This window comes from Heterostelium album (assembly GCF_000004825.1).
Source record: "Heterostelium album PN500 unplaced genomic scaffold PPL_contig1, whole genome shotgun sequence".
Classification (NCBI taxonomy): domain Eukaryota; phylum Evosea; class Eumycetozoa; order Acytosteliales; family Acytosteliaceae; genus Heterostelium; species Heterostelium album.
In genome coordinates, this window is record NW_008805078.1 from 260,717 (window position 1) to 274,617 (window position 13,901).

Sequence of the window (13,901 nt, forward strand, 5' to 3'; positions counted from 1 at the left end):
TTTGGTTGAATGTCAGACTGACTTTACTTATTAACTTGTATTATTATGATTGAATTTTGATAGAATTGATTGATAGAAAGACGGTAATTAAATTTAGATAAATAGATTATATTAATTAATATATTGTTGTTGTTGTTATTATTTATATATGATGAAATTAAAAAAAGAAAAAAGAAAAGGAATTATAATGACTGGTGTTTAGTGTGTGTGAGAAAGGTGCTGTTTAGATCAATAAGTGAAGTAAACTTGTGTTATTGTGTTTTGTTTTGTTTTGTTGATTATAATACCTGTCGTAGTAAATATGAATGAAACTAGTGAGTGAATGATGATCTATCTAGAAAATGAAATATTTTGGTGATGATGATGATGTTGTTGCTGCTGATGGTGTGTGTCTCTCTTTTCTGAATTGACTTCAAACATGTGAGTCTAGGGTGGGGTTGTGAGTTTAATGACTAATTGTGCTAATTGTGTGTGTGTGTTATGTGTGTGTTGTGTGTTTATATAAAACTGATATTGAATATATATATATGGATGTTGTTATTGTTTGAAGTTGTTACCAAAAACAAACAAAACAAAATTAAACAAAACTAAAAATATATTATAGTTTGTTTTTGTTTGCAATAGAAATTGGAATTACTAAATACTGTTTATTAAGTTTTGTTGTTCCAATTGGATTAGACTTATTTAAACAAAACAAAACAAAACAGTAACTCCAAATTATTATAATAAAAAAATAAAATAAAATAAATTAATTAAAAAGTGAAAATATATTTTTTATTTTTTGCACCAAAAATTAAGTCCATCATATAACCATTAATTTTGCAATAAAAATCAAATTTATTTGAAAATTTGACAAAAAAATAATTTTGTTGTTTTTGCAAAAAAATCCTTTTGTGAAAAAAAGTTTTGATCAATTTTTAGTTTTATTTTTTAATCACATCTTTTGTGATTGATTAGTTTTTGTTAAATATATTATTTAATGTTCCAAAAAAAAAACAAAAACCAACTTTATTTATTTATTTATTTATATTTCTTTTGATGTTTAGATTGTTTATTATCTCCATTGATGTTATTGTTATTATCTCTTTCTCTTTCTTCTTTCTCTTCTTTCTCTCTTTCTGTTCTCTCTCTTTAGGTATTCTCTTTCATTTTGATGTGCTACAATCTGTTGATTGATAACCCCCAGTGTTTTGATTGATTTCGGATAGTAATCTTCGAGGATTGTCTGATATTTTATCAATTTGTGCAAATGGAAGTGGCGAGTACCCAGAATCCAATCGATCTCCTCAAACTTATCATGTTCGATCAATCCGGTAATGATATAATCTTTGATATTGTAGCGGTCCTTTGTGAACTCTGTACGATTGCAAAGCGCCCAACCAACAGCATCAATACAATCGTTTTCCAGTGCGTCATCGATTGATTCCTTGCTGCAAACTTTAGTTGTATTCTCAGAAAGCTTTCTATTGCATTGTCCAATGCATAAGAAGAACAGCCTTCCGTTCGATTTTCAAATAGCCATACCTTGTTGGTAAGATTCTATGTTCAGTCAACTATTTCACCATGTCAAGAAGTTGCTTCTTCGATTGCCTCCTCTGGAAGTTCAACATTGATAAAAGTGGTAATTAGCCATTTCAACATATCTATATTATTGTTTTTTCAGAGAGTATTGGATTGAAAGTTGTTTTGATGAAATAATTTCATCATTTCAACCTACCACCTCCATTTGTAGGTGTTGTTCTTGGCTGCTTTACCAAAACAATTTCCAAAATCATTAGACAAACGCTGGCGATCGATTAGATTATCCAATTTCAAGAGATATCGTACCACCTCCATTTGATTGTAATTTGCAGCACATCGATACATTTCATTATTATCTCTGTGCTCCGAGTGGTTTTCCATCAACCATTCAATAATTATGATGTTTCCAACCTCTGCTGCAATATTAAAGACCTTGGTGGCATAGTATTCTTCAGGTTCCGATAGATCCAATAGACTCCATTGATTTTTAACTGATTCCAAACAATCGGAAAGTGGGAGTCTGTAAAGCCATTCAACTAAGTAGTTCCTTTGAAAGTTACCATTGCCAATCAATAAATGAGAACTCTTTACTATCGATTTCCACTTAAAATGACCACCAGGTTGTTTTCTTCTATTTATTTCTTTAACTTTTGAAAATATTGATCGTAATATAGTTTAACAAAGACTAATGTTTTAAGTTAACTTATGATCTTTTTTTCAATAAATGATTTTCTTTAATTTTATTCGATGTTTTTTTTCAATAAATGATTAGAATATTTTCGATTCTTTTTATCTTTTTTTTTATTTATTTATTTTATCAACAATGAATAAAGATATTTTTACAAGTGTTTTCAACAATATTATTCTTAAAATAAAATGTAAAGATTTTTTTTTTTTTTTTTCTTCACTTGGATATTTTAAACTACATTTTCATCTTAATTATATATATTATTAGTTGCTTACTTGAAGATTTTAATAAACTCTAATTTATTGTTTTATATATTTGTTTATTGAATAATATTTATTCTATTGTTTATTTACATTGATGTCTATGATCTTCTCTTTCACTTCTTTAGATCTTCTCTTTCTTTTGATGTTTTGATTGTTTATTATCTCCATTGAAGTCATTGCCATCTACTCTTTCACTTCTTTCTCTCTTTATATCTTCTCTTTCTTTTTGTTGAATTTCAATGCGACGATTGATAATCTCCAGTGTTTTAATTGATTTTGGATGTTTATCTTCGAGAGTTGTTTGATATTTTATCAACTTGTAGAATTTGAAATCATGATTATTCAGAATCCAATCGATCTCTTCAAATTTGTCGTATTCGATCAGTCTAGTGATGATTTGGTCTGAAATCTTGTAGAAGTCCTTTGAAAACTCTGAACGATTACAAAGTAGCCAACCAACAATTTCAATATATTCGCTTTCCAGTGCGTCATAGATTGAATCAACACTACACGCTTCAGTTCTATTCTCTGAAAGCCATTTAATAATATCTAGACGACCTCTGGCTATAGCATTGTCCAACGCACGAAATGAACATCCTTCAGTTCGATTTTCATGAAGAAACTGAATCACATTTAAATTTCCTGAGTAAGCAGCACTGTCAATTGCATCCTCGGAACAACCTTCTGTGCGATTCTCATGGAGCCACTTCACTATATGGATGTGGCCTTGAGATGCCGCCATATCCATGGCATCAGTTGAACATGATTCCGTTCGACTTGAGTGAAGGTATTTCAGAATTTCGAAATGGTTCATTTGCGCAGCTATTTCAAAGGCGTTCTTTGGTCGCAAAGTTGTATGTTCAGTCAACCATTTAACCATTTCAAGATTGTTTCTTTCAGTTGCCGCTTCGATTCCATCCTGTGGAAGGTCCACTTGAATAAAAGTGTCAACTAACCATATTAGCATTTCCAAATTGTTGTTTTTAAATGAGTATATAACAGAGTTATCCGAGGCATCTGGAAAGTTGTTTTGATGAAACAATTTCATCATTGCCAGATTGTTATTCCTGGCTGCTTTATCAATACAATTTTCATAGGTATTTTTAAACAAACAATCGCGGTCTCTTGGACTATCCAATTTCAAGAGATATCGTACCACCTCCATTTGATTGGATTCAGTCGCATACATAAACATTTCATTATCATCTCTGTATTCTGGGTGATTTTCTAAAAGCCAGTTAATAATTTCTATGCTTCCAACCTTTGCTGCCAGATTAAAGACATTGCTAGCACTGTAATACTCTTCCTGTCGCCATTGTTCAAATAGATTCCATAGATACTGAACCATTTCCAAACAATTTGAAAGTGGGGAGTTCATAAATCCATCGTAGTAGTTCCATTCAAAGCTGACATGCTCAACCAAATATTTGATCATCTCCATTCGATTGTATTTAATTACATCTTTAAACATTCTACCTAAACCTAATCTTTCTTGCTTTTCTATTCTCTGATTGATGTCGAATCTCTCACATAGATATTTAAAGATATCGAATCGTCCAACTTTGATGGCAGCCTTCAAATCTTCCCACAACGATGTGCAATCGTAACCAAATAAATCTTCTATTCCTTCGCCCTCGTCACTGAGCAACTCTTTCAAAAGATCGAAATAACCATTGCCAATCAACAAATGAGATGTCTTTGCAATCGTTTTCCACCTATAATAATGACTATATGGTTGTTTTATTCTATTTATCTCTTTAACTTTATAAAATACTAATCTTTCAATAATAATATTGTTGAAAACACTTGTAAATAAATCTTTATTCATTTGTTTGTTGATAAAATACATGTAATAAATGGACAAATCTTTATTACATGAGAGAAATTTTGGCCAAAGGTGGAACTTTTTAACCCCACCCACCCTCTCTAAAAAAATAAAAAACCAAAAAAAGGTGGCTATTACCATATTAAAGGGGTATAGATTTATAAATTAAACAAATAATAAAAGTGTAATTATCTCAAAGACACCCATCTTTGATTTTTTTAAAAAAAATATAATTTTATTGTACATTATTATTTTGATCTAATCGTGCAAAATCCTCCAATAGATATTCCAAATCGTCAGTTAAATATGGGTCAGCATTCACAACATTGGCTATGACCTCAATATTAGCATTATACACAACTGGATTGCCTACTTCACCACTATGTTGATATGCTGAGATTGTGTTATTCTCAACATTGAATATATATCTATGATTTTTTGTAATATTTGTCATTGTGGGAGGTGCTGAGGGTTTGGTGGTGATATGAGCTATCTGAGCTCTATGGTTAGCCATTGTATTGATTACATCTCGAACTTGTTGCACAGTATACAAAGGGATGCCAGTATCTCTTTGTAATACATTAATCTTTTGCTTAATTTGGGATGCAGCTGCGTCACAAGAATTACATCCATGATAACTGGCAAAAAAATTGTAATATATTGTCATTTTCCCATGAAATATGCTGCTAATGAACAACCACAAATACATGTTAGTTGTCATTTTAAAATGCTTTGTACATCCATCGGTCCAAATATTTAACTTTTTGATTGTCTTAAATACTGGTTCATTTGTTAAGAATTTTAGAAGACAACCAATTACAAACGCGCAATCATTCTTTGTGGTCGTTGTTGGTGCTAGGTATGTGTGATATGTAAAGTATACTGCATTTTCTTGAACGCAATAAACACTTATAATTAATGCTTGACGTAAAGATTGTTGGTGTTGGATTTGTGAGAAATCCATAAGAATAACAGCACTTTCTCCAGTTAGATCATTGATTACAGCTTGCTTTTGTTGTCCATATATCTCTCTTTGTTTGTGAGCAATAAATTGATGCAACTTTAGTTTTGCAATTTTCAGACCTTTGGTTGAGTTTGCTGGATATGGATCAACTCTACGTGCTTGCAATGCCTCTAGTTTCTTTAATTCTTCACAATCTTTGCATCTAATGGTTGTTTATATATATTTTGTTGGTTAGTATTTGAATAAAGGTAATCATGATACAATAATGAAACTTACACTACATCATATTTGGTGTGGTGAATATATTCTTTTCTCAAAAAATGCTTGTACATGTAAGATTCAGATGGTACCAAAACACCATACGCTCTGCATCTACTCTGTACTCTTCGATAAAACTCTTCATTTGTAATCGATTGTAATCTAAATGGTTGACCACTAAGGAATGGTAGTATGTCATCCATTATATCATACCATATATCCAGTACACTAGCATTAATTCTATCTTTTTTTGTATTTGGTGTATACAAAACCAAGTGTACATTATTAGTGTTGGTATATATATCATTTAATCTATATGTGGTGGTAGATGAAACATTAAAAATATCCATAATGTTTTTTCTATTTATGATATTTAAATTATTGAAACCTCTGATGTTGTTGATACACCAATACTCGATAGATCTCCGATAAGGGTTGTTGTGTGGAAGAGATTGTAAAAAATGTGTATATTATGACTTGACTTTAGTCGATCCTTGTCTACCTCTGATTTATTCCCATTGATAATTGCTTTAACAGGTTGAAGAAAGATTTCCAAGTTTGATAATGATGCTCTCAATGACTCCTTTACATTCTTGCAATCCTTTTCCAAATAACTCCAGACATTGGTCATTTCTATTTTGAATTGAGATAACACTCCTAACAATGAGGTTGACGAAGTCATCTTTCTTTTCTTTGAAGTTGTAGATGCATAACTCTCCAGCGTCATTAAAAGATTGTTGTTTGTATCTGTTGTTTGGTTGGTTTGTTTCTGTTCTATCTCTTTGAATTTCTTCTCTTCTCTTTTCAAGCTCTCCTCTTCTTTTTCTGATGTCAACTCTTTCGTTTTCTGTTTGCTTATTTTCTCGACTAATTGACTCTCTCTCTTGTCTAATAGATACTTCTTCACCTTCAATTGATTTAATCTCTCTATCTTCTCTTTCAAACTCTCTTCTGATAAACTCTTCCTCTCTTTCAATTGATTTAATCTCTCTTTCTTCTCTTTCAATCTCTCTTCTGATAAGCTCTTGCTCTCTTTCAATTGATTCAATCTCTCTTTCTTCTCTTTCAATCTCTCTTCTGATATACTCTTCCTCTCTATTAATCTCTCTTCTCTCTCTTTCAATCTCTCTTCCCTCTTGTTCGATATGATCTCTATTAATTGTATTTTTGACTCTTTTTGATTGCAAGATTGAATATCTTCTTCTGTACTGATCAAGTATATCTCTCTCTCCAGCATTTTTGATAAATCCAATACATTCTCTGGCAATTGATATGAATTCATCATTTTCAAGTTTAATGTGTCGAGCGAGTCCAAGCATCTTTGGATTGTATTCACTGAGTTTTGTGTATTCCCTTTGAATCAATATTAATTGACTCAATCTCTTCTAATTCTATTGATTGATCTGTTAATATTGGTTGTGTACTGTTCCATTCTTTGAAGAGTTGTGTTTTTTTCCTGTTGGTTTCGTTTTTGTTGTTGTTTTTTCTTTCTAATGCTTCTTTACTTGTAGTAGTCATCAATAAATAATATTTCAATTAAATCTGTGAAATAAAAAATGATTTTCAATTTGATTTAAACTCAATATTCAATATTGTTGTCTATAAAAATACAATCCGAAGTACAGGGGGGTTACCCCCTCATACAAAATATATTTTTCAAAAATGCCAAAAAAGAGCAAAAGGTGTGTTGAGATCAAAATACAAAAAAACAAAATACAAAAAAAAATTTAGTAACTTTTTCATAAATAAAATGTAGATTATATTATAAGTTGCTTGCTTGAAGATTTTAATAAACTCTAATTTATTGTTTTATATATTTGTTTATTGAATAATATTTATTCTATTGTTTAGTATTTACATAGATGTCTATGATCTTCTCCTTCACTTCTTTAGATCTTCTCTTTCTTTTGATGTTTTGATTGTTTATTATCTCCATTGATGTGATTGCCATCTACTCTTTCACTTCTTTCTCTTTATATCTTCTCTTTCTTTTTGTTGAATTTCAATGTGACGATTGATAATCTCCAGTGTTTTGATTGATTTTGGATGTTTATCTTCGAGAATTGTTTGATATTTTATCAACTTGTAGAATTTGAAATCATGATTATTCAGAATCCAATCGATCTCTTCAAATTTGTCGTGTTCGATTAGTCTAGTGATGATTTGGTCTGTAATCTTGTAGAAGTCCTTTGAAAACTCTGAACGATTGCAAAGCAAATAACCAACAACGTCAATATATTCGCTTTCCAGTGCGTCATCGATTGATTCCGCACTACACGCTTCAGTTCTATTCTCTGAAAGCCATTTAACAATATCAAGACGACCTCTGGCTATAGCATTGTCCAACGCACGAAATGAACATCCTTCAGTTCGATTTTCATGAAGAAACTGAATCACATTTAAATATCCTGAGTAAGCAGCACTGTCAATTGCATCCTCAGAACAACCTTCTGTGCGATTCTCATGGAACCACTTCACGATATCGATGTGGCCTTGAGATGCTGCCTTATCCATGGCATTAGTTGAACATGATTCCGTTCGACTCGAGTGAAGGTATTTCAGAATTTCGAAATGGTTCATTTCCGCAGCTATTTCAAAGGCGTTCTTTGGTCGCAAAGTTGTATGTTCAGTCAACCATTTAACCATTTCAAGATTGTTTCTTTGAGTTGCCGCTTCAATTCCATCCTGTGGAAGGTCCACTTGAATAAAAGTGTCGACTAACCATATCAGCATTTCAAAATTGTTGTTTTCAAATGAGGATTTAACAGAGTCATCTGAGGCATCTGGAAAGTTGTTTTGATGAAACAATTTCATCATTACCAAATTGTTATTCCTGGCTGCTTTATCAATACAATTTTTATAGGTATTATTAAGCAAACAATCGCGGTCTCTTGGACTATCCAATTTCAAGAGATATCGTACCACCTCCATTTGATTGGATTCAGTCGCATACATAAACATTTCATTATCATCTCTGTATTCTGGGTGATTTTCTATAAGCCAGTTAATAATTTCTATGCTTCCAACCTTTGCTGCCAGATTAAAGACATTGCTAGCACTGTAATACTCTTCCGGTTGCCATTGTTCAAATAGATTCCATAGATACTGAACCATTTCCAAACAATTTGAAAGTGGGGAGTTCATAAATCCATCGTAGTAGTTCCATTCAAAGTTGACATGCTCAACCAAATATTTGATCATCTCCATTCGATTGTATTTAATTACAACTCTAAACATTCCAGCTAAATCTAATCTTTCTTGCTTTTCTATTCTCTGATTGATGTCGAATCTCTCACATAGATATATAAAGATATCGAATCGTCCAACTTTGATGGCAGCCTTCAAATCTTCCCACAACGATGTGCAATTGTAACCAAATAATTCTTCTATTCCTTCGCCCTCGTCACTGAGCAACTCTTTCAAAAGATCGAAATAACCATTGCCAATCAACAAATGAGATGTCTTTGCAATCGTTTTCCACCTATAATAATGACTATATGGTTGTTTTATTCTATTTATCTCTTTAACTTTATAAAATACTAATCTTTCAATAATAATATTGTTGAAAACACTTGTAAATAAATCTTTATTCATTTGTTTGTTGTAAAATAAAATACATGTAATAAATAAAAAAATGATTTGAAAAAAAAACTAGAAATTATTACAAAACAAAACAGGCTCTTGCTTGTAACCATAAATCGAATAAAATAAAAAAAAACCACTCTGATCACATTAACCCCACTAATTTTTAATTTTTACTTTTTTTGTAAAATAAATGCGAAGGCGAAAGTTGTTGGGAGCCAGTTTTGTTTTGTTGTCCAATTATATTCCATGATTTTTATTGGAAAAATAAAAACCAAATAATATTTAATCAAGTTTATTTATGTAATTTAAAAAGTTAAAGATACATATATTTATATTTAAATTTATTTACAAAAATGTTGAAGCACCACCCAATAAAAAGAGTGCACTAAGTCCAGCCACATATCCAAGATGATTAGATCCAATCATTGAACCCAAAATATATCCAACGGCAACAGGAATCAGACCTAATGATATACCAAAGGTTTGTTCTCCAACTCCATTGCGTTTTCCTACAAGCGTTCCAACTGCCATGAGTCCTACAAGTCCCACTGATCCTTTTAGTATAGAAACATTGAATAAATGTGGAATGATATACATCTTTAACAATGATAGAGAACTACCTGTTCCTGCAGCAATCAATGGTAGTCCCAAAAATAGAATCTAATTATAAAATATCAACAATAACAATAACAATAATAATTATATAAGTAAGTACTTAAACTTTAAATAAAAATCAAACATCTAAAAACCTCAAAAAAAAAAGGTTACAATCACAATTAGTAGCAATAATTACTTTATAACTTTGTGCAATACTTTCTTCTCCTTGTTTTTGTCTTGCCATTTCTCTATTAGTATTAAAAAATATAATATAACTAATTAATTAATTAATTAAGATTAATTGATTTTTTTGATAATCGAAAAAATTTTAATCCTCTTTTTTATTATAAAAAAGACAACACTCACAGTTTTTAACAAAATTTCACCCCTTTCAAATTTGGGATTTGTGGGAATTTCTTAATTTTTTATTCCAAACATCTCTGTCTAAAAAAGGAAATCTATGTGTTTTAAGTTCATAAGTGACGATATAATTGCTACTTTCAAAAAGAAAAATATATTTAGATATATATAATGAAATAATTGATTAATTCAAAGAATAAATTATAAAAAGTTAACTTTTCCCATATCAAATAAAGATAATTAATAATATCTTATAATATATAAAAACTAATATTTTATAATTTAATTTATAAAAAACCACTGTAAGCACCAAATAATGTCAATCCTGTGAATAAACCAGAATACAACAGACTATTCGCTCCTATAAGAGTGGAAAGAGAATAACCAAGACCGACGGGCAGTAATAATACAGAGATTGCTCCACTCTTTGAAATTTGAGAGTTGAACCTAAAGGTCTTGAAAAACACTACGGCAGCCGCTGCCAATCCAATGAGAGCCAACACTGCAAAAGTTCCTGTTGGTAGGAATGTTGGTCTCAATAGATCAGGATAGAAATACATTTTTAACATTGCCAATAAACTTCCAATACTTGTTGCCAAACAAGGAATACCTATTATTACCATCTATTATAATTATGAAATTATTATTATCAATTATTATATTTCAAAAACAATTATTTAGCTTTAGAATCTTTTTTTTTAAGCTTTAAAGTTTGTTTTTTTAAGCTTTGTAGTTTGTAACCTATACATACTCTATATCCTCTAGCAATTCCACTTTCAGCAGGATTATTAGATGTTACTTTTTTATTTATTGGTTTACTCATTGTTGTTGGTTTTTTTTTTATTTATTTTAATATTACAAATACAAATATTACAATTATAATTATTACAATTTTTTTTACGACAAATAGATTTTTTTTTCTTAAATGAATCAAATTAACGTAATCTTTTTTCTCTATTTATCAAAAAAAAAAAAAAAACTAATTAAAGTGAATCATTGTAAATCAAAACAAATCAAAACAAAGATCTGTCGTTCGAACATTCAAGCGTAAAAATTTTATTGCAAAAATCTAGATATTATTAAAAATCTTTTAAAAAATTATAATTTATTTTAATTTTTTTTACCAAGATTGATTAAAATGTTTAAAAAATGAATCCTACTATTTAATTTGTGTACTACAATCTCTAAACAATCAAGAATAAATTTTTAATATCTATTTATATTTGCACTTGTTCATTTTTTATCCACAAATTGAATAATATTTGACTTTGAAATCATGATTTTTTTAATTTTTTTACACATCTAAAACTGTTATAGAATGAATGATTAGAATAAAGAGGGTTAGATTAGATTAAGTTTGATTGATATACAATCAAAAAAGGTTTTTTTTTTTTTTGTAATAATTTAATTTTATTTATTTTTTAACAGTTTTTTTTTTTTTTTTTTTTGTGGAGAGGTTTTTCGAAATTTATTTATTTGAAGGTGACATCAAAGAATTTCATGGCACCGTCGTTACCGGCTGAAACAAATTGACTTGGGCTGGTCCAAACGGCAATGTTGACACCACCTGGATGAGCATTCTTGAGTTGAATTGGTTGATCTCCCTTGACTACATCCCATACAAATACGCAACCGTCGAGCGATGCGGAAACGAGGTGATTCGAGTTGGCAGTCCATGAGAGTGAGTTGATACGGGCAGAGTGATTGACCCAACCGCTGACCTTCTCGGTCTTTCCTTGCCAGACCATGATGGAACGATTGGCGCAACCGGTAGCCAAGAGTGTTCCGCATGGCGAGTAGGTGACGGCGGTCACGAAATTACGGTGGTGCTCCAAAGCGCCGGCGTCAGTGAGTTTGTCACCGGCCAAGTTGTAGAGATGTACTTTGTTGTCCTTTCCACCGACGGCAACCTCCTTTTGGTTGGTGTTGATGGAGATGCTGGTTGGCTCCCAGGCGGCAGCGGTGGTCGATACCAACTTTCCGGCACGGATAACGTAGATCGATTTCATGGAGGCGGCAACGACAACGTCACCGGCAACAGAGACACCTACAGCTGGCGAATCGATTCCAATCGATGGACCGTAGGTACGGCTGGAGATGGTTGAGATCTTGACGCTGTCGTCCTTGGCGCAAGTGATAATGGAGTCACCAGAGATTTGGATTTGAGTGACTTGATTCTTGTGAGCGACACCGGTGAATGGAGTGGCGATACCGGTGTGGAGATCCCATTGGTACAAGACACCGTCGATCGACGATGAGAAAACAGTCTTGGTGGTTGGATCGTAAGCGATGGCACCAATACTTCTGTTGTGTCCCTTCAATACCTTTGATGGCTTGGAGACGTTGGCTTCGTCGAGGAATGAGATCTCACCGTCCAAGTTGACAGAGATCAACGAGTCGTTGATCCAGAGACATCCGAGTTGTTGGTCGTTGGTGGTGTCACCGAAAGTGAAAGTCTTGAGACAGGCACCAGTAGTGGCATCCCAGACCTTGCAGGTTTTGTCTGCCGAGGATGTGAGGATACGAGCGTTGTCGGCCGACCACGAAGCACCGTAGATTCCACCGGCATGACCACCCTGGAGGTCAACCAACTTGTCACCGGTCTTACCGTCGAAAATGACACCGGTCTTGTCGGAACTGACGGCGACAACCTTGTCTCCGTTTGGTGAGAAACGCACGCAGTTGACGAAACGACCAAAGGTGGCAGCCATCTTGTTGAATTTGAATGGTGGACCTTCGAACCAGTTGACGTTGAAATCTTCTGAACCGGTCATGGCACGGAATGGACGCGACGACTTGATGTCAACGGTCTGGATCAACTTGGAGTGACCGATTATCTCACCGCAACTGGCACCAGAGTCCCAGAAGACGGCGGCACCGAAACGCTCCTTACCGTCACCGACGACAACCAAACGCTGTGAGTCTGCACTCCATGCCAAATCCAAGATGGCACCACCCAAAACCTTCAATGTGATCTTCAAGATGTGCTCCTTTCCGACTGTGTCCCAAATACGCAAGTTACCTTGAACATCACCCGAAGCAATATAGAATCCCGATGGTGAATAACGTGCAACGGTAGTGGCTGCTGGATGTTCATAATAGATATCTGCAACAGTAGCATCCTTTATATTTCTAATAATAATTGCATTACCACATGCATAAACCAAATTGGTACCCTTTGGATCAGCATTTACAAATACTGATTTACCACGAGTTACTGTTGGTGTTGGTGCAAAAACATTCTCTATAATTAATTATCAAAAAAAAAAATATATATTAATAACAAAATTTCCCATTTTTATAAAATTAACAATCATTCTATTCCTAAACATTCTGTTCAATTCAATTCAATCCAATCCAATTTCATATCCATTAATTTCTTCATCATACTAAAAAGTCTAGATGTTTCACTTCCACTTTTAATTTTATTCTTTTTTTTTTTTTTTTTTTTTCAACTTTTTTAGTTCTGATCTTCAAATCAACTCCATATTCTTTTAATTATGTTTTGTAATGATTGATTTGGATTGAATGGATTTGAAATTGAAGACTGTTTTATTTTATTATTTATCTTGTGGATATGTTGATTATTGGTGGACTATTATTATGATACCTACTTAATGTAATAGACATATTTATTTAAAAAAAGAATAGGTATATGTGAAAACAAAGATTAAGATGATAGTTTTTAATATATTAAATTATTTTTAATTTAACAATTGAGTTTTTGATATTTATAATACAACAGAATTAGTAGGTTTTATCTTTACAGACAGAATAAAATGACAATGTTCACTACCTCTGATTTGACAAGTGAAAAAATTCAAATTTTCAAAAAAAATT

At 32.1% G+C, this 13,901-nt stretch overlaps 7 protein-coding genes across 7 annotated transcripts; 1 reads left to right on the forward strand and 6 right to left on the reverse strand.

The window, feature by feature from the left end:
- Positions 1–341: 341 nt before the first annotated feature.
- Positions 342–1,916, forward strand: PPL_00940 (uncharacterized protein; the record flags this gene model as incomplete). Its single annotated transcript, XM_020571958.1, has 4 exons — positions 342–388; positions 1,209–1,313; positions 1,519–1,621; positions 1,779–1,916. The coding sequence occupies 4 exons, from the start codon at positions 342–344 to the stop codon at positions 1,914–1,916; spliced, it is 393 nt and encodes a 130-aa protein (XP_020437816.1).
- A 677-nt stretch (positions 1,917–2,593) lies between these two features.
- PPL_00941 (uncharacterized protein) lies at positions 2,594–4,300 on the reverse strand (the record flags this gene model as incomplete). Its single annotated transcript, XM_020571959.1, has 1 exon — positions 2,594–4,300. The coding sequence occupies one exon, from the start codon at positions 4,298–4,300 to the stop codon at positions 2,594–2,596; it is 1,707 nt and encodes a 568-aa protein (XP_020437817.1).
- A 232-nt stretch (positions 4,301–4,532) lies between these two features.
- PPL_00942 (uncharacterized protein) lies at positions 4,533–5,722 on the reverse strand (the record flags this gene model as incomplete). The annotated part of the gene is made up of 3 exons (XM_020571960.1): positions 4,533–4,935; positions 5,005–5,463; positions 5,538–5,722. 3 exons carry the CDS (start codon positions 5,720–5,722, stop codon positions 4,533–4,535), a joined length of 1,047 nt encoding a protein of 348 aa, XP_020437818.1.
- A 170-nt stretch (positions 5,723–5,892) lies between these two features.
- PPL_00943 (uncharacterized protein) lies at positions 5,893–6,838 on the reverse strand (the record flags this gene model as incomplete). The annotated part of the gene is made up of 2 exons (XM_020571961.1): positions 5,893–6,366; positions 6,419–6,838. 2 exons carry the CDS (start codon positions 6,836–6,838, stop codon positions 5,893–5,895), a joined length of 894 nt encoding a protein of 297 aa, XP_020437819.1.
- A 640-nt stretch (positions 6,839–7,478) lies between these two features.
- On the reverse strand, positions 7,479–9,945 carry PPL_00944 (uncharacterized protein; the record flags this gene model as incomplete). Its single annotated transcript, XM_020571962.1, has 3 exons — positions 7,479–9,000; positions 9,454–9,764; positions 9,898–9,945. 3 exons carry the CDS (start codon positions 9,943–9,945, stop codon positions 7,479–7,481), a joined length of 1,881 nt encoding a protein of 626 aa, XP_020437820.1.
- A 403-nt stretch (positions 9,946–10,348) lies between these two features.
- PPL_00945 (uncharacterized protein) lies at positions 10,349–10,884 on the reverse strand (the record flags this gene model as incomplete). The annotated part of the gene is made up of 2 exons (XM_020571963.1): positions 10,349–10,684; positions 10,813–10,884. 2 exons carry the CDS (start codon positions 10,882–10,884, stop codon positions 10,349–10,351), a joined length of 408 nt encoding a protein of 135 aa, XP_020437821.1.
- Positions 10,885–11,533: 649 nt separating this feature from the next.
- Positions 11,534–13,691, reverse strand: DAip1 (WD40 repeat domain-containing protein; the record flags this gene model as incomplete). Its single annotated transcript, XM_020571964.1, has 2 exons — positions 11,534–13,305; positions 13,676–13,691. 2 exons carry the CDS (start codon positions 13,689–13,691, stop codon positions 11,534–11,536), a joined length of 1,788 nt encoding a protein of 595 aa, XP_020437822.1.
- Positions 13,692–13,901: the final 210 nt, after the last annotated feature.